Source organism: Pimephales promelas, chromosome 21 (genome assembly GCF_988280905.1).
Source record: "Pimephales promelas chromosome 21, fPimPro1.hap1.1, whole genome shotgun sequence".
Lineage (NCBI taxonomy): Eukaryota > Metazoa > Chordata > Actinopteri > Cypriniformes > Leuciscidae > Pimephales > Pimephales promelas.
In genome coordinates, this window is record NC_142789.1 from 4,958,276 (window position 1) to 4,977,689 (window position 19,414).

At 39.4% G+C, this 19,414-nt stretch overlaps 1 protein-coding gene across 1 annotated transcript in view; it reads left to right on the forward strand.

Annotated features, from left to right (window-relative positions):
* Positions 1 to 9,179: 9,179 nt before the first annotated feature.
* The window catches only part of slc6a11b (solute carrier family 6 member 11b), a 39,943-nt gene continuing 29,708 nt past the window's right edge, over positions 9,180 to 19,414 (forward strand). Inside the window, exons 1-7 of the mRNA XM_039648610.2 lie at positions 9,180 to 9,385; positions 9,996 to 10,231; positions 10,672 to 10,806; positions 10,936 to 11,076; positions 11,181 to 11,262; positions 12,565 to 12,697; positions 16,531 to 16,665. Coding sequence (XP_039504544.1) covers positions 10,009 to 10,231; positions 10,672 to 10,806; positions 10,936 to 11,076; positions 11,181 to 11,262; positions 12,565 to 12,697; positions 16,531 to 16,665 — 849 coding nt within the window. The 5' untranslated portion in view covers positions 9,180 to 9,385; positions 9,996 to 10,008. The remainder of the gene's footprint in view (positions 9,386 to 9,995; positions 10,232 to 10,671; positions 10,807 to 10,935; positions 11,077 to 11,180; positions 11,263 to 12,564; positions 12,698 to 16,530; positions 16,666 to 19,414) is intronic.

Consider the following 19,414-nt stretch of genomic DNA (forward strand, 5'->3'; position numbering starts at 1 on the left):
AGTGAAAGCCTAACTGAGTGGAAGTCTTGTCTGGCTTTCTCACACGGTCAGTTTCTCGTTTTATTTTCCGTTCTCCAGGCATTCTCCGGGTCATATGACCAGTAAGGCGGTATATCAAGAGGGCAGCACCGATTGGATCATTGATAGTGTCAAGCGCTGTATATTGACTTGAGGAGTCACATAAAATAACTCATATGCGTCAACTCTATTGGACAAAAGTTACACAGTGTGCCTTTAATCTTTCAGAAAGTAGATAGCTCAATAAATGTACATTTATTCAAAAATATTCACTCACATTATTCGTAAATATGCCTCTCCGTTGTCACTATCATTAATGAAGTTTGACACTTAGTGTGTTGCAATTGCTTTCATCCATGAATGGGTTTGGGAAGACATGGAAGAATCAATACAACATTAGAGGGATGTTTTGGTGTGGCAGAATAAAAGTGACATTTCCTTATGAGAATTAAAGTACATTTTGTTGATAAAGCTTCTAAGCTGTTGCAGAAGACATCTTTATCTCAAGCCTTCTCCGCTGAGAACACACACATTTCCCTGACGTTTAACTTCCTTTTCTGCTCGCTCCTCCACCCGTTAACAGCCTGGGAGAAAGAGAGAACACAAGGGCTGGTTATTCTCCTCCCTGGAACCAACATTGCCATAGAGACTCGCACTGTTTGTGTTGCTCAACCTTGTTTTCAGCTTTGTGTTTTTCCAAAGCCTTCAAACGGGCTCGTCTGAATGCCTAGCAAGGGGCCGCCTTTTGTGCATCACGTCGCAGTGATATATGTGTGTTTCCCGTCCATCCTTTTCATGGGCTCGGTTACACAATGAAAGGAAGATACGTCCAAATTGTAATTGTCCCTAATTACGTCTGATTGTGGGACAGAACTTTTATGGCTGATGATTTTCTCATGTCTCTCAGTGGACAGACAGGGACCCGGGGACTTTTAGAAAAGATCGCAAATTATTAGTCACATAACCCGAATCATTTGGAAAAAGCCTGTTGATCAGTCGTGCAGATCTGGGATTTTATAACTGGCATGCTTCACGTAATTCTTAGATGGCAAATTACATCTGGCCCAGTTGCGGCCCACATCTCCAGAGCCGGCCCGAGGCATAAGCGAACTAAGTTATTTTTTTATTTTTATTTTTTTTTAGATTACTTAAACAAGTGACATAAATCAATGAATGAATGAAAATGACTGAATGAATCATTCAAGACAACAAAACTCTGATTTAATGATCAATATACCTGCCTACAAGTTACAACTGTTGCTGTGTCTGCCTGCATGCGTCTAGATCATAGACTGTAAAAAACCGGGTTGAAGAAATATTGTTTAGGCCACTTTGTTTGATATAATCACAACAATTTAACGCAAGTATGGGAATTGAACTCAGAGCTTCTTGATTAAAGCCCAACGCTTTATCAACTGAGCCACTGCATCTATTGCGGGTTTAATTTTATTTGTTGGAAAAATAAATATAGAAATATAATTTGACACAAGAGGGCAGTATAGCCCCATTTATGGTTCTGAGTTTAAACTAAACCGTGACATCTACACGTTTTCCAAATTGGACCAACGTGATTATTTCACGTCTTGTCGTGATACGGGTTGGGCGCTGAAGTTACAGGAGTTTATTCCCGTTGCTAAGCAACGGAACTAGGTCGAGTATTTAAAAGGTTATGGTTAACACGGTTAACGTGGTTTAACGTCGATGGAATACGTTGTTTTAGCGTAGGCCTACCTTTTGCTTAAACGAGGATCTGGGGGACGCCGGAAAAATAGACATTTTACTCATTAGGCTGCTTCATTAACAACGTGACATTTAGACGTTTTCTTCGGGGTGGATCCAGGCAAATGAATCCTTTTTCACCTTGAACAAGGTGAAAAGGATTCATTTGCCTGGATCCACCCCTCGATATGCAATATATATATATATTAGGGCTGTGCAAAAATTAATTGCGATTAATCGCATCCAAAATAAAAGTCTGTGTTTACATAATATATTTGTGTGTGCTGTATATAATTATTTTGTATATAAATACACACACATGCATGTATATATTTAAGAAAATGTGTTATTCATATATAAAATATTTATATTTATATAATATAGATTATGTATTTATAAATATATACAGAATTTAAGCGCAAATAATTCTTAAATATATACATGCATGCATAGCTATTTATATATACAAAATAAGTATACACAGTACACACAAATATATTGTGTAAACACAGACTTTTATTTTGGATGCGATTAATCGCAATTAACTTTTGCACAGCCCTAATATATATATATATATATATATATATATATATATATATATATATTGCATTTTAAATGATAGAACATTTCTCAGTGATCGTAAATAAAACAAAATTCCATTTTTCTCGGTTTAATGAAAACCTGACATCTAGGCCTACACATTTTCCAAAGTGGACTATTTAGGCTGCTTCATTAAAAATGCAACATGAATGTGACATTTAGACGTTTTCTTCGGCGTGGATCCAGGCAAATGAATCCTTTTCACCTTTTTTTTTTTTTTTGGTTTTTTTTTTTTTTTTGCTGCATTTTAAATAATAGACCATTTCTCAGTGATCGTCAATAAAAGAAAATTCCATTTTTCTCGGTTTAATGAAAACCAATAGGTCGTGATGGTAAGTTTTAAGTGTAATTCTGCTTAGGGCCCCCAAAAGGCTCGGGCCGGCTCTGCACATCTCACACATTCTTCTGGCCCAAATACCACACGGAATGACGGTGATGACTCAACCTGAGTGTGGGTGTCAATAGCATGCATATCTGGGCCTTATCTTGGCCAACTATGGCACGTAGGGCTCTAGTTATGGCACACAGGCCACATCTGGCCCACACACAGTAAGCCACAACTCACACTAAAACCTGTACTCATCTTTACTCACATTGAAAACTACTAAGCAGAAACCGGGGTACATATCCGGGCCTCATCTGGACCAGCAATGGCACATATGGCTCAGTTCTGGCATCGGAAAATGTCATATGGGCTGTATCTGGTCCACGGCCCATATGCCAGAACTGAGCCATATGTGCCATAGTTGGCCCAGATGAGAACCGGAAATGTATGCGATCTGGGTTTCTGTTTAATAGTAACAAAATCAACCCTAGATTATATAGTCGTTGTGTGTGTATGCTCAATTAAAGTAGAAAATGATATTGAATGATACAGCTACAATGAGCTGTGTGTCCAGATGATCAAGCTCTGTGGATTTACACACAATTGATTGCGATTCACAAAGTTTTACACATCCACTGCCCTGGTGTGTTTATTACATATGTTGGTTACTAATGTCAGCTCATATCCATGAAACATATTTTACAATGTTTATTATTTCCGCGGATAATCCCCAGGTGCAAAAGCCTTGTGGACTGTAAAGATTAAAAAATTATTTAAAAAATTTGGATTGTCATTTGCCAATGACTCAATTATCCAAAACCACAGGCAATAAGGCCAAAAGTCATTTCCTTCACCTCATAGTGTATAGTTTCAAACTAAATATTTGAAAAGGTTTTTTTTTTTTTTTTTTTCCCGAGAGGAGGAGCAGTTCCTATATGGAAACAGGGTCTTCTTGCATCAGGTCATGGACACTACATGTAGACAGCACCTCCTGGAGGAGGACGAGATGTGACACTTCCCTGAGCTTTATCCAGGATTGAATGCAGTCATTAACCGTTTTCACATTAATCTGTCTTATATTGTGAATGTGAATGAATGGTGCTGCTGTAAAAATACAAACCACACATTTTAGCACATAAACTGTTCATTTCAATCATGTAATTAACTCAAGATGTCCCATTCAGGTCAGCAGCTTTTTAAAACAGTGAAGGCAAACCAATTTAACATTATAGTTTATATATAAAGTAATTTCCAGTTGTTAGATGGGGAAGAACAATGTGCATTTACTTTTGAATGTTAATATATTTTGATATGTATAGCATGTGTTAAGGTTTACAAAATAAAAACTTTTGCTTATTTAGTTTTAATGAGTGTATAAATTACCATTACTATACTAAGTGTCATTAATATAAAATATTAAATCAGTTGTTCTATTAGAAACTGTGTTTTGACATTTAAAGGAGTAGTTCACTTAAAAAAAAAAAAAAAAAAAAAAAAAACTTGATAGTTTACTCACCCCCATGTCATCCAAGATATCTATTCATTCTTTCCTCAGTTGAAAAGAAATTAAGGTTTTTGATAAAAAAATTCCAGCATTTTTCTCCATATAATGCACTTTTCTGTTCCCCAAACGGTTCAAGGTCCAAAAGACACTTTCAGTGCAAACTGTTCAAAGGGCTTTAAACGATTCCAGACGATGAATAAGGGTCTTATCAAGCGAAACGAACCCTCATTTTAAAAAAAACAGCATAATTGACAAAGTTTAAGTTTTATAAGCTCAAATGCTCGCCTTGCTCTGTTCTTTGTGACTCTCCTGTTCGAACTCATTCATCAAAATGAACGAATCTTTTCCGGAGTCAACACGTTCATTTCGTTCGTTGAATGAACCAAATGACTCAGAAAAAATGTATTCATTTTGATGAACGAGTTTGAACAGGAGAGTCACAAACGCTCATCACAGAACAGAGCAAGGCGATTTGAGCTTATAAAACTTAAACTTTTTTTTTTTTTAAATGAGTGATCGTTTCATCTGAATGGTCATTTATTCTATGACTTCAATACAGATATTGTCACAGCGTGGTGACGGCAGAAGACGAAAAGGCAAAAGCTCCAATGCAATTACTTTTACTTACAAATTAACAGGATAACACACACTATATATGACTAACTACAAAGGAATGACTGAACTGAAGGAACTAAATACAAACACTGATGAACTGAATCATATAATTAATTGAAACATTTATTTAATTGCCCATATTTTAATGTATATAATAATAAGAGCATGACTATCTACACTTTACATTTATGATTGTGAATGTGTGTATTTAAGATGCCACCATTCACTTTTAGTATGACACCAATCACATTTGAGCCTCTTTTCTTTTTTTTCCTTTTTACAGGTCACGTAAATAGTCATGCGCTGACACATGAAGTCCAAATATTCCATGAAGACTCTCATTTACTATGAGCTCATAAAAATCTGTGTATGACAACTATGAAAAAATGTTAGAAATTCTAGATGAATGGCTGCATGTTACATTTCATGACCCTTTTTACATGTGAAGCATTCATAAGGATTGCATTAATCCACTGTACAGAATATTATACATTTGTGGTCCATCATATTATCCTGTGCTTACAGCATACGTTACAAAAAAATTAATCAAAACACGAATTTTGACATGTTACAAACACTCACCTAAAGGATTATTAGGAACACCTGTTCAATTTCTCATTAATGCAATTATCTAATCAACCAATTACATGGCAGTTGCTTCAATGCATTTAGGGGTGTGGTCCTGGACAAGACAATCTCCCGAACTCCAAACTGAATGTCAGAATGGGAAAGAAAGGTGATTTAAGCTATTTTGAGCGTGGCATGGTTATTGGTGCCAGATGGGCAGATCTGCTCAGTTTCTGGGATTTTCATGCACAGCCATTTCTAGGGTTTACAAAGAATGGTGTGAAAAGGGAAAAACATCCAGTATGCGGCAGTCCTGTGGGCCAAAATGCCTTGTTGATGCTAGAGGTCAGAGGAGAATGGGCCGACTGATTCAAGCTGATAGAAGAGCAACTTTGACTGAAATAACCACTCGTTACAACCGAGGTATGCAGCAAAGCATTTGTGAAGCCACAACACGCACAACCTTATCTCATCTCCACTAAATTTGCAAGAGCTCACCAAAATTGGACAGTTGAAGACTGGAAAAATGTTGCCTGGTCTGATGAGTCTGGATTTCTGTTGAGACATTCAGATGGTAGAGTCAGAATTTGGCGTAAACAGAATGAGAACATGGATCCATCATGCCTTGTTACCACTGTGCAGGCTGGTGGTGGTGGTGTAATGGTGTGGGGGATGTTTTCTTGGCACACTTTAGGCCCTTTAGTGCCAATTGGGCATTGTTTAAATGCCACAGCCTACCTGAACATTGTTTCTGACCATGTCCATCCCTTTATGGCCACCATGTCCCCATCCTCTGATGGCTACTTCCAGCAGGATAATGCACCATGTCACAAAGCTCGAATCATTTCAAATTGGTTTCTTTAACATGATAATGAGTTCACTATACTAAAATGGCCCCCACAGTCACCAGATCTCAACCCAATAGAGCATCTTTGGGATGTGGTGGAACGGGAGCTTCGTGCCCTGGATGTTCATCCCACAAATCTCCATCAACTGCAAGATGCTATCCTATCAATATGGGCCAACATTTCTAAAGAATGCTTTCAGCACCTTGTTGAATCAATGCCACGTAGAATTAAGGCAGTTCTGATAACGAAAGGGGATCAAACAAAGTATTATAGTTTTCTTAAAGGGGACAAGTCATGCAAAATCCACTTTTTTAGCCCTTAAATGCATTTTGTTGTATATTTGGAGTGTTTATAAGTACAAAAAAGATGAAATTATTCTCTTCAGGTGCTTCGTTTATATCTTTATATTTAGTTTTGGTCATATTTTTCAACCTGTTCAGATTTTTCCGTTCTCTATGACGTTTTTTGAGCAAGTGCGTTACCGTATTTGCAGTGGAACTGACAAATGAGGACATCGACTACCGGCCCAACACTTCGAGCAATCTGCCATTATTATTTCTCGCTCCGATTTTGAAGTCCAAGCTCAATGATGCAGAAGTCACGAGAGGGCAAGTTAAAATGTTCGGTTGTTGGATGTAGTGACCTGAAGCACTTCAAGGATCCCCACTTCATCAACCTCCCCCAGTATAAAGAAGGGTTTGCCGATCGACTTCGTCTGAATGAGGGGTAAATTCCTTCTATCATTTAGCTGCTGTGTTTTCTGACGCTTTCTAAACGTAAGTTATATTATTATCAATACAGATTTTTAGTGGTAAGATTAGACCGTAAGATTAGAACTTTCACTAATAACACAAAATAGTTAACTTGCATACCACTGCATCCATATAAAGACGTTGTTCTGCAGGTTCGTCGTCGTCTTTTTCAAATCGATCACTCTGGCTCGAATATGTAAGGCTTAATGGACAAGTGTTCTGTTGTTGACATTTTGTTACCGTGTGAATAAAAATGTTCTTTGAAGCTATAGTAATCGTATATCTCTTATCAAACTACAATAATGGCCGAACGCGGGGAGTTGAACTGACCTGGAGAACGGGCGGGGAAAGACGCAACTCCTTTTTATTTAAAGGGGCCGTTTTAAAACGACTTGCTCACAAACGCACATCAGAAAAGAGGTAGAAAAGGGGCCTGTTGAGCTATAATAATGAGGAATTCAAACCCAAGCATTGCAGTTATGCTTTATATAGACCACAATGATTTATAAGTAAAAATGAATTATTTAAAAGCATAATATGTACCCTTTAATACTCTTTAAGGTGAGTGTATATTCATTTTTTAACTGGTCTAAGTGAGATACATATTTGCCTTGGTTTGTAGATATAGGAACACATAAATTATGATTTAAAAAAATCAAGGGGCCACATTTACACATGGATTTTTGGAAAGATACTGGATGATTATGTCAGTAATGGTTATTTATTAATAGGAACTACAATATCAATCCAGATGTTCCTGAGACAAAAAAAAATATTACAAAAATGCAAATATCAGCTAATAGGGCTCAAGAGAGCGGTTGCCAGCATCTTTGGTGGCCTCTCTCTATGCAGCGTCCTGCTTCATTCAAGTTAAAATGACAACTGACCCTTAATTGAGGGGTGTTTAGTGAGTGGGTCAGTCTTTTCCATGCTGCTCTGAACACTAGGGGAACTAAGAGCTCCCGCCATACACGCAACTCTTCCTGTTGAGAGAGCGAGCTCAGATATCCATGAGACTCATTAAGCTGCAGGAGAAAGCCTTCAGCGGGTGACGCTCGAGGCGAGTAGCTTTTCTCCAGAATAAGTCAAGGCAGTAATAGTGAATGAGAAACACAGAAGCCTTGTCAAAGAACACACCGTTTCAATGTATCAATTTAACTTAATTGTTTCAATGCAATTCACCAGTGTCACAATCTTTGTATGATAATAAATGAAAATGAAACCACTGAGATAATCATATTCAGAATGACAGAGGTCCAGCTAAGATGCCACAAACTGATTCCTCCACAAGTGATCACAGCAAAAGGCGCCTTTTATCCCAAATATATACATTTACATTTTCTTCCGATATTGAAAAACTGCTTTAATTACCTTGAATAAAAATTGAATTAGCACAGGATCAACTTCACGTTGCTGTTCACGATCATGTAAAGGATCAGCCAAATTTCCACGTGCATCAAAAACACAGTTTAAAACCGCTGGTGTTTCTGACGTCACAAACTACCTTGTAACCAATCAGATCAACCAATGTGATCGTCAACCAGTGGATCTCTCATTTGCATATTCATAGAACTGTATACTAAATGAGGCAAAGGTGTCGAGTTACTTTTTTTTTTTTCAAGGAAGAGATGTTTAAATAGCCTATGTCATTTTGGTGGTCAAAGATGAGCTTTAATGTATAAAATGATTGACTTCAGTGGGACTTTAAGAAAAGCGCTGAGATGAATTTTAGTCCTATCTAGTGGATTAAAAGAGAATAAAGTCAAGTGTGCCTTTTACCCGGGCGCGTCCTTGTATAGGCCAACTGTTAATCTACTAAACCTAATTTACATGTCATGTTAAAAAGCAGGTTATGTCAAAATCCTTCTCATTTATATCCTGAGACAAAAATAAAGACAATTCTTTATGAAGACAAGTCATTCGCAACCAATAAATAATATTATCTTGAGTTCAAAAATTTAACTGACAGAACATAATATTACAAATACTCATATTACAACCAACTGATGAACAATCTATAATAGTTGACAAATACAATTCAGGTTCATATTCAGGGTTCTTTATTCTAGTAGACTTCTCATACCATAGACAATACAACAGACAACACTAGGCTATACAAACACTAACCCCTGAATATAATAATAGTTTAGTAAGGAGTTTGGCTGTGAGTGTGTTTTGAGGAGGTGTGATCTGTAGGCTACTGTAGACTCATGGCTCTTTTCCAGTGAGAGGCGGTGGAGATCAGATCATCTGAGCTCGGATCACAGCAGTGGTGCACAGCTCACTGCCACAGTCACAGCACTGTGACATCCATCAGGGATTTCACTTTTATTCTTCTTTTTTTGTTGTGTTCCATCAAACGGGTTCAGACTGAAGCATCCCTCAAAGCGGGTGGTTTTTGGGTGATCTGAGGAGGCTCACTGTCCCACCTAAACCGGTAAGTGTGCTTTAGCTCGTTCACTGTGATGGGAGTCAGTTTGCTTTGCTCTGAGATTAAACTACATTTTGTTGACCTAAATTCGCTAAATTACTTTCGGTGACTCTGCTGTATAGCTTTCTTGCTATTCAAGCAATTAACACGAAACACACAACCCACCCGATTGTTACACTCAATAAAGACGCGACGCGTCAAATTAGAACGCAAGCTAATCAAGGCGTGACGCGACAACCCGGAACGCTCTACAATTACATTTTAGAGACATTTAACGAGTCAATTAAAATCAGTTTAGGAGCTATTCGCGCAGAAGGCGAAGTTTCACTCATAAAAAACACGATTTAGTGCAAGAATAGATATTGAACAGAACGCAGACGCGCGTTTAAACTTTAACTTCGTACACTGACACGGCGAGGCAAAACACAAACATTAACGATGACACGAGATTAGAAAGATGGCACATAGGTTTAACTTTGGTGGTGTTGCCACGAGATTACAACGCAGGCTTTTTCCTGATAAATCATTGCTGATAGGCTATAAAAACGCGCTCCTTGTTTTCCGTTCCAAGAACGGGCCCTAACGCGTCAACTGATGTATAATCCATATGTTTCAGGCTGGAGAACGTCATGACAGCCGAAAAGACGATCCCCATAATAAATGGAAAAGCAGATGAAACGATGGACCCCGAAGCGCCGAGCCCGAGCGCGGTGCGCAGCAATGATAAGAAGGTGGTGAACGAGAGAGGACAGTGGAATAATAAGATTGAGTTTGTGCTGTCAGTGGCTGGAGAGATTATCGGTCTTGGCAACGTTTGGAGGTTCCCATATCTGTGTTACAAGAACGGCGGAGGTAAGAGATTATTCATTCATGCTCATTCAATGACACACTTCGCCAACTCCTGTCAAAGGCTGATGGAGTTTTTTTTTTCTTCTTCTTTGCCCTTCATGGCAGATATGAACATGCTTCTTTATGCAACAGATATTTCTTCTTTCCCAAGTGCAATCCTTAAAACTCTAAGGTCTTTTTAAAGTCCACCCACAACTATTTCATATTTATTTCCAAAGTTTTCCTTGATTGGTTTAACTTTTGTGGTGTTGAATGAATCATAAATAAACATGAAAAGAATATAGGTTAAATGGTAATTCCATTGTACTTTTTTGGATTTAGCTACAGTGGGCAGCTATAACACAGCTATTGTGGCTGATATAGCTGAGCCAACAGTGAAAAGGCAGTACAACATTATTTTTAGAGAGATGTGAGAGATGTAACTGTATGTGTCCATTTTTTAGGTGCTTTCTTTGTGCCTTATGTCATCTTCTTCGTCTGCTGTGGGATCCCAGTCTTCTTCCTGGAAACAGCACTAGGTCAGTTCACAAGTGAAGGGGGCATCACATGTTGGAGAAAAGTCTGCCCACTCTTTGAAGGTAAGGCCTAGTTCACATTTGTCTCATTGTCACATTCCTACTCATACATCAACACTTGATTATAAAAAAGAAGATGTAAAACGGCATGGTTTTACTGTCATTAAGCAATGATTATATGTCCTCTTATAGGCATTGGTTATGCGACCCAAGTCATCGAAGCCCACCTGAATGTTTATTATGTGGTAATATTGGCTTGGGCCATTTTCTACCTGTTCAACTGCTTTACATCAGAGCTGCCCTGGGCGTCTTGTGGTCACTACTGGAATACGGGTTGGTATATTTGAGGATACAAGCGAGCATTTAAAAGAATTAAGTAAAACATTGTAATGCATGAATAAGAAACTGACAAAATTGTTTTAACAATTGCCTTCTAGAAAACTGTGTGGATTTTAACAATGAAAGCATTGCCAACTTCACCAACCCATATTCCACATCACCAGTCATTGAGTTTTGGGAGTGAGTATGATTCTGACTGTTTAGCAGCGTTGCATACATAATACTGAACATATTCCTAGAAATATCAGCAGCTGTTTGGAGCAAATTCCTATAAAAATCAGATCAGGGGGATCTGTGGGGTCATCAGCAATTCACAAAATAATTAATATGCACAGTGACACGCCGGCTTTCCAGGCCACTTTTGGCAGTCGACTACTGCCTGTTATCCTTGGAAATCCATAATCTTTTTCACTGTTAATTTGTAATTCTTTTTGCATTGCTGTTGTCAACAAGCATCAAAAGGGCACTTGCACAGCTAGGAATGGTACATACTGTACTCAAATCTTGTCATAGTTGGCTTGTTATTTTCATATTCAAGGCCAAACACAGAGGAAGCAGTCTCTAACAGTTCTAGCATGTTGGCCTCAGCCTCACACATTGAGCATGCAGGACTCTTGTACCGAGAGGCACAGAAGCTGTCAGTTCTGAGGTTGAATGGTGAAGGTTTGTTAAAGGGAGCATGGCCTAGGCATTGGATGTAACCCAAGAACATGTCAAAGATGATAAATGGCAGTGCAAGAAAGAATTGTGGCTTTTCCTCGCAAACTTGCAATTCATTGCGTCACAACCAATCAGTTTTAAACAAAACTTCAGGCCACCTTAAACTTTGCACAAATAGTTGGGCGTGTGCAGTTGGCTCTCCTGGAAGTCAGAGGCTCTTGGAATTGTGATGGATATCATAGTACCTGTACCAATGTTTTGGGGTCATTGCGCATCAGAAAGTGTCCAATCAGTGGTAGAAAGTTTTTCAGTGGTAGTCTTTTAAAGCGACATTTATTCATTTATTCGTTTCATGAAGCTGACTCTAAGTTCCAAATTCAGTTCTTTTTCAAGCATGTAAACAGTCAAATACACACAATGATGTGAAAACGCTGGTCATGGCGAGTATTGACGTAAACAGAGTCAAGTGAAGGTAAAGAGTTTCTGTAACGCATGTGTGACAGTATAATGGATCCATGCCTTAGGTCTTAAAGTGATAGCACGCTAACGTACCTGCTGATAAATTATGAGATCATATAAAAATAGCTGTATGGCAGTTTTTCCCCATGGTACTGATGCCGCAATTATGGCCGGTGACTTTGGAAACTTTGAAAAACCACTGGCCACAGTGGCCATTGAGCTAAAAAAGTTAATTTCAAGCCCTGGAGCAACCTTAGAAGCCTGCTCAAATGAACCTTGTAGTATGTAATTGTCCTTTTGACCTGTGTTCATACGTTGCAAGCCTGCTTGAAAAGTGATTAATTCGGAATGTTTCCCTTCTAGACGCCGTGTTCTCAAGATATCCTCTGGAATTGAAGAAGTTGGCGGTCTTCGCTGGGAGCTCGCTTTCTGTCTACTTCTAGCTTGGATCATATGCTATTTCTGTATTTGGAAAGGTCCAAAGTCAACTGGAAAGGTACAAACAAAAGGTCCAGTGACCAGAAATGGTGTTGAATGTGTGTAGATGTTAACCAAAGAGTGAGAGGCTGAGTTGGAGATGTCTCAATGAGAGACTTGGATGAATAGGAGAACTTAGCACCCCAATGTTATCCAGTCAATTCAGCACAGAATCAATTGGGTGAGTGAGACATGCAGCTTGAGATGTCATCAGCGTAACTCGCAACAATGTGGATCCTGCGATTGGATCCAAACAGTATCTGCACATAAAGTGATAAATCTTTGAGGGCACAATGACACGTTGAGGCGTTAGACCTATATTGAGAGAACGTCAGCTGTCAAATCTACAGACTCGCATAGCAGACAGACGGGCGTAAAAAAAAAGGCCACTGAACAGAAACCGGCAACCTTCCAGAAGCCGAACGGAAATGTAGTCGCACAAAGGTTCATCCTCACAATAACCAAATGGTTTATTGGTAAACTCAAACCAAACTACTGTGAAAAAGTGCCTTTGGAAAACAAACAGTTTGCATTATTCCTGTGTCTTGACCACAAAATGCAGCTCTGGCCTTCCCCTACCTTCGCCTTGTACCCACAATCCATTGCATTATGAGGGCCTGTGTCCCTCTGCCAATCTCTGCAACTCAGTCACTAGCCTTCCTCTGGATTCTATTCTTCCAGCAGCCTTTAAGAAAGTCTAACGGACTCAATGAGCCAGAAAGAAAGTGAAAAGAAAGGAAGAGGGATGTGTGGGGAAAAATAAATGGGTTCACATTGTACAGGTCCAGGAGAAAAGCTCGGCAGCAAGGCCTATATCTCCTGAAGTGGCTTTTGTTTGGCCGTGAAGCAAGGGGAAAGAATGCTCCTTCATGGCAAGGCTTTAGCAGCCTGTCCAAGATTGATTTCTGTATTCACAGGGGGAAAGTGGAGCGTTCATGAGGAGCATGCAGAGTTCCTCCACTCGCCTCTTCTCTTCTGTGAGGAATTATGTCTGGCGGATAGCAAACTGCTTTCTTCCTTTCCTTTGACCGCTATACAGATTGCAGCATTCAGGACATTTGCTAAGCTGTTCAGTGCAGGTCTTTTGTGGCTGTTTGCGCTTCTCCCATAAGCCAGCGGTAGATTTATGTCATGGGGCTGACCTGTGAATGTGGGGCTTAAATGTTTGACCAGGGAGAGTTGGGAGAAAGTCAGCGTGCGTCAAAGTTTCATGCCGAGTTTAAACATTGGTCCATTCATCGAGTAAAACCACACGCATGCATCTGAAAGCCTTGTGGGGTATTCGCTCATTGCAGTGGCCATGGTTTTTGGATTTGGATATGTAATCATTTTACAAGGCTAATTGAAAAGGGTGTGAATTAGGGAGCTGGACGAGCTTTGCCTCGCTCAAACTGTGAGGTGCATTGGGATTAAAGGATCTCCTTTGTCATACTCCTACAGATCTCTGCTTAACACAGTTGGTTTGTTTATTCCATTGGATTACTTGGTTGAGTAAAGTTACGAAAATGTGCAGCGATGATCATAGTGCAGTTCTACACATTTAGGCGCAAACGAGAAAGAGTATTTTTGTTGAGGAAGCATTTTAAACGACAAAAAATTCCTGTCACAAAGGGCAACGTATTTGTTCACTAATGTGAAGATGCGTCACATTTGCGCCATTTACTTTGGTACAGTAAATCACCCAGGTCATCGGCAATTGCACGTTTCTGTGCCACACATTTTCCCACACTGCCAACACAACCCAGTTGGGCTCCTTCTAGAGGGAAACAGGGTAGAAGCTTTTGTGTCCAAACCCTGTCTTGTCCTCGTATGGTCTTGACCGGGTGCCAGAGGAACAAGAACCTAGTGCCGCCCCCAAGGGTGGTTTTGTTCACGGGATTGAAAGAGCTTCAAAATGTTGAACTCATTTCTGTGGGTTGTGAATGCCATTTTGCAAAAGCATTTTAGGTTCTCAAACTTGAAGGTATAGTGGAGAAGAATCACGTTGTGATCTTATTGACACTGTTGGTCTGATTGAGGATTCCAGCCTCTGTGTGTCTTGAGAGACAAAGCTCTTACTCTGATTGGGTGAGACTTGGTAATAATTCAAGACTCTGAACAACATGTTGACAAGTCACAACATGATGGTGCCCTGGCTATTCTATTTTTGTCTTTTTTGATGTACTGTGTTGCACTGTGGAGTGTTTTCTCCATCAAAACCTCTGGCTCAGACCTGCATCCCTTCCTCCCCCTTAGAGTAACTCTTTCAATCAGCGCTCAATTAAGGCTTTGGGAGAGTACCTGCCCCTTCTGGCAGACCCTCAGAGAATTCTGTAACCCCTTCATGTTAAGTGCACTGCTTCATTCACTCAATCATTCATTCCCTCGAATCCCTTACTTTGAAAGGTATACTAGTAAGACATCTGATTTGCACATGATAGCCCATCACAAAATAGGGACAATTCTAAAACTTTCCCAATTTTCTAAAGCCATTTAAGCCATTTTCCAAAAAGTGACTGACTTTTACAGCGAATCTATTCACAATCAGATTATGGAATGCAACAGATCCTGACAAATATCCCGTCATTGAGAAATATCTTATCTTGTAAAATGTGTGGTCAGTACCGCCGCTCCCTATAAACAGAGTTTAAAGGTGTTATGGAATTGCATTGGCATGGTTCAAATCATACTTACCTGACCGTTATCAATTTGTGCCAGTAAAATAAGAGGTGTCATATCAATCGCAAGTTCAGTATGGAGTACCACAAGGCTCAGTACTAGGACCGTTGCTTTTCACCCTGTACATGCTACCCTTTGTCCCAAGCCGGATCTGGGCCATATCTACAGTAGATCAGATGTTGACCTGTACACAACCTTGAAACAAAGCTGCTGTGATGCCAAAACGCCTTATGGAAGATGAAAGCCGTGATGTTTATTACTGTGACATTTAGTGCTTATAACAGCATAGACTCTTTAAAATAAGTCTGAAAGTTTTACACGTCGGTCTGTTATTGTAGCGTCATCAACTTTACATTTCACGCCCCTAAACATGACCATGGACAAAACGAAGTGTGATTGGTTGCTTTACATGTCAGTCAGACAGCCTCTGGGTAGTCATTGGCCTTTAAAACTGCTATGGAATCTATTGGTCTGAAGGTCTTGCTACACGAGACTAACAAGAACCAGACCAATCCCCTGCACAGATTCCGATAGTGTAGTTCCCACACCAAGTTTGGCCAGAGGAAAACAATTAAACTTATTTTTTTTAGAGCTGCTTTACAGAGCTACAATTGAACCATGTTTGCTCCATTAAATGATTATTTTCCAAATGATCACTTTAACGCTGCTTTAAAACAATCTGTATTGTATAAAGCACTATGAAAATAAATGTGACTTGATTTAACAGAGTATGCATGATTGTGAATTGGAAAGCGAAAGTAAAAAGCAAGCATGCATTGAAAGTGATTTCAATACCCAGCATATTAATTGAGGCTCCTTGATGCCCGCAAATGATATAGAATATAATTACCCAACTATATTATTGCGAGAGAACGTAAAAATATTGAACTATATTTTTTCCTCCCATCTAACAATTTTTCCAATGTGGGCTTGGTAGATATTGTCATTTGCTTTGTGTGTTTTGTTTTGTTTTTTAACGTCACACGTGGTCACTATAAAATGTTGTTGAATGGAAAGAGCTGCATGATGATTCTTCAAAATGTAAAAAAAACAACTATGTAATACAAATTTGGAAATACATGAAAGAATAAATGATGACTAGAATAGATTTAGAATATATTCAGTGTCTCCAAAGATGTGAACATGTGGTGCAGCTTGACAACCTTTCTTCATGCCCATGTTTTCCCTCTCCAGGTGGTGTATGTCACTGCAACCTTTCCTTATTTCATGCTGTTGATCCTTCTTATTCGAGGAATCACACTGCCAGGAGCTGCAAATGGAATTAAATTCTACCTGTACCCTGATATGTCTCGTCTGTCAGATCCTCAGGTATGAAACATTTTATTCAGTGTAACTGCACTTTAAATGGATTTACTAGACAGCTGTCTTTCTTTATAGTTAAATAGTCTTTATAGTTTATAGCTACATAAAAATGTTCAGGCACTTTCACAGATCTCGAGCTATGGTTAGAAGCAGAGTTTCTTGTTTGCATGACATGTGGACTCAATAAATCCTGATCTTGAGCCAAATAAGCAAGCTGACATTCAGTGCAATCTAAAGCCCCTTTCACACAGCGTGTTGATCCCGTGAAATTGCCGAGAAATTGCCAGAACGCCTTCTGTGTGAACGCAAACACGACCCGGGATTGATACCGGCATCGATGCCGGGTTGGGGACCTAGTAACATTGCCGGAATCAGTCCCGGAACGCTCGCTGTGTGAACAAAAGCCCGGACCAATGCCGTAAGGGGTGTGTCATAGTGATGACGCTCCTGCCATCGCGCAACTTTGTTGCTCTTAGAAGAAAGTTTGTGTTCGTCATCAACAAAGAAAGGACGAAGAAATGTCTGCAAACTGGAACAAAGCAGAGACCAGGAGCTCCTCACTATCTGCCCTGAAGTTGAGATCATTCACCAGCTTTGTGGAACGGTATGCGCGTGTACATGTTTTTGATGCATACGTTATACGTCTCATCCTAACGTCATGTGTCTTTCCGGGATCGTTCCGGGTTGTGTGTGAACGCACTCACAGACCCCGGCAAATCACTGGCAGTGTGAACGAACCAGCCCGTTCTCATCCTTTAGCGTCACATAGAACGCTATATGACAAAACGGCGCTATACTACGCACATGGCACCCTTTATCGTTAATATAACACGCGAACCCAAGACGTTATAAATCCTTTAGCGTGAATATGACACGCACACCCTACCCCACACCTAAACTTAGCCCTCACAGCGCGTGTTATATTAACGATAACGTGTGCCATGTGTGTAGTATAGCGCCGTTTTGTCATATAGCGTTCTATATGACGTTAAAGGATGAGAACGCGTTGAATGAACCCGAAATCAAACAATCCTGGGACAAATGCCAGGTCACATTATCCGTGTATTTTCCGGAATCACTGTGTGAAAGGGGCATATGTCTTTTATTTAGAATGCATACTAATTTCATTTAGTTTCTCAAAAGATTTAAAGTGTCATTTTTGATGAATGTGCATGTGCAAATGTGCTCTACTACATAAGAACGAGCCTATGATTCAAGCTGGAAATAAAGCAAAATAACTGATAAAAATGAGAAATATTTGTTAGATGCCATGTCCGTAATTAATAGCAAAATAACTTTTACTAGTTCTCAAACAGGGGTGCGTTTCCCGAAAGCATCGTTAGCCAACTATGGTCGCAAGTTCCGTCGTTATCAGCATAGCTCAACGAGTCGGTGTTTCCCGAAACCATCGCTCCAACGAACATTTGCAAACAGCATCGCAAAGTTGTGTGGTTTGAACGACTGCTCTCGACCTATGGTTAGAGGCATCGTTTCTATATTGCATGACATTTGGAGGTAATAAATCCTTATATTGAGCAAAATAAGCAAGCTGACATTCAGTACAACCGGTGTCTTTTATTTAGAATACATACAAATGGAATTTACGTATTTTAGTTTGTCAAAAGATTTGAAGTAATGTGTTTGAAGAGTGCGAATGTGCGAACATGCATACTGAACGAGCCCAATATTAAGTCTGGTAATAAAGCAAAACAACTGAGAACAATTAGAAATAGTCCTCAGATGACATGTCTGTAATTTATATAAAACAAATCTAGCGTTAATTGGATCTCAAACAGTTTCATTAAAGGTAGTTATTACTCCATCACGTGCGAAACCAACGTGGTTGAACGATACTTTGCGACAGTGGGTTTCGGGAAACAGCCGTGACTAGCTAGTTGATTTTTCCAACGATGAATCGTACTATGGTAGTGAATCAGCGAACTACGTCGTTGTATGGGAAACGCACCCCAGATTCATTAAAAGTATTATTACTCCAATACCTGCTTGACGTAATAAACCAACGTGGTTGAACGACCAGATGATTGACTAGCTAGATGATTTCTTCAATGATGCATCGTACTATAGTAGTTAAGCAGTGAGTTATGCTTGTACGGGAAACACACTCCTGGACGAGAATAGTGAATGGAAATTTCACCAGTTTCCAAATCAAATCCTTGAAATCCTTATTGTGTGTTTAGATCGGAATGAAATCACACGGCAGAAACATTTAATAATTTCAGTTTTTATACTTCTCATCGTTCATTATCCTTCTATCATTGCTTTAGCAAAGCATCTGTCAATCGAACTAAAATTTCGTAAAATGCTGTGATTTAACTGAATAAGAGTAGTCTGTTGCGCTGGGTGTTTGATAGCAAAGCGTGGCACTGTGTCTCACACTCTTGCAGATCATGATTTGACAGTGTTTTCTGCATATCAGAAGCGACTCGGTTCTCAGCTTCTGACAAAACTCCATCTTTGTATGTGCATGGATTTGGGAACACAACATGCGCCAGTTACACTTTTATTTTCACTTTCAGATCACTTCCAACATTTTTATGGATTATTACAGAATTTCTTTGGATTTGTAAAGAGAAGTGTTTGTAAACCTGTTGTCACAGTTTACACCAAAGTAAAAGCTTTTGGCAAGTATTAAGATATCAGTATTGTAGTTTACTACTACTGTAAGCTAAAATACTTATTAGTGATGGGGACGAGACCGCCTATGCCGAGTCCGAGTCAAGACCGAGTCTTTGAG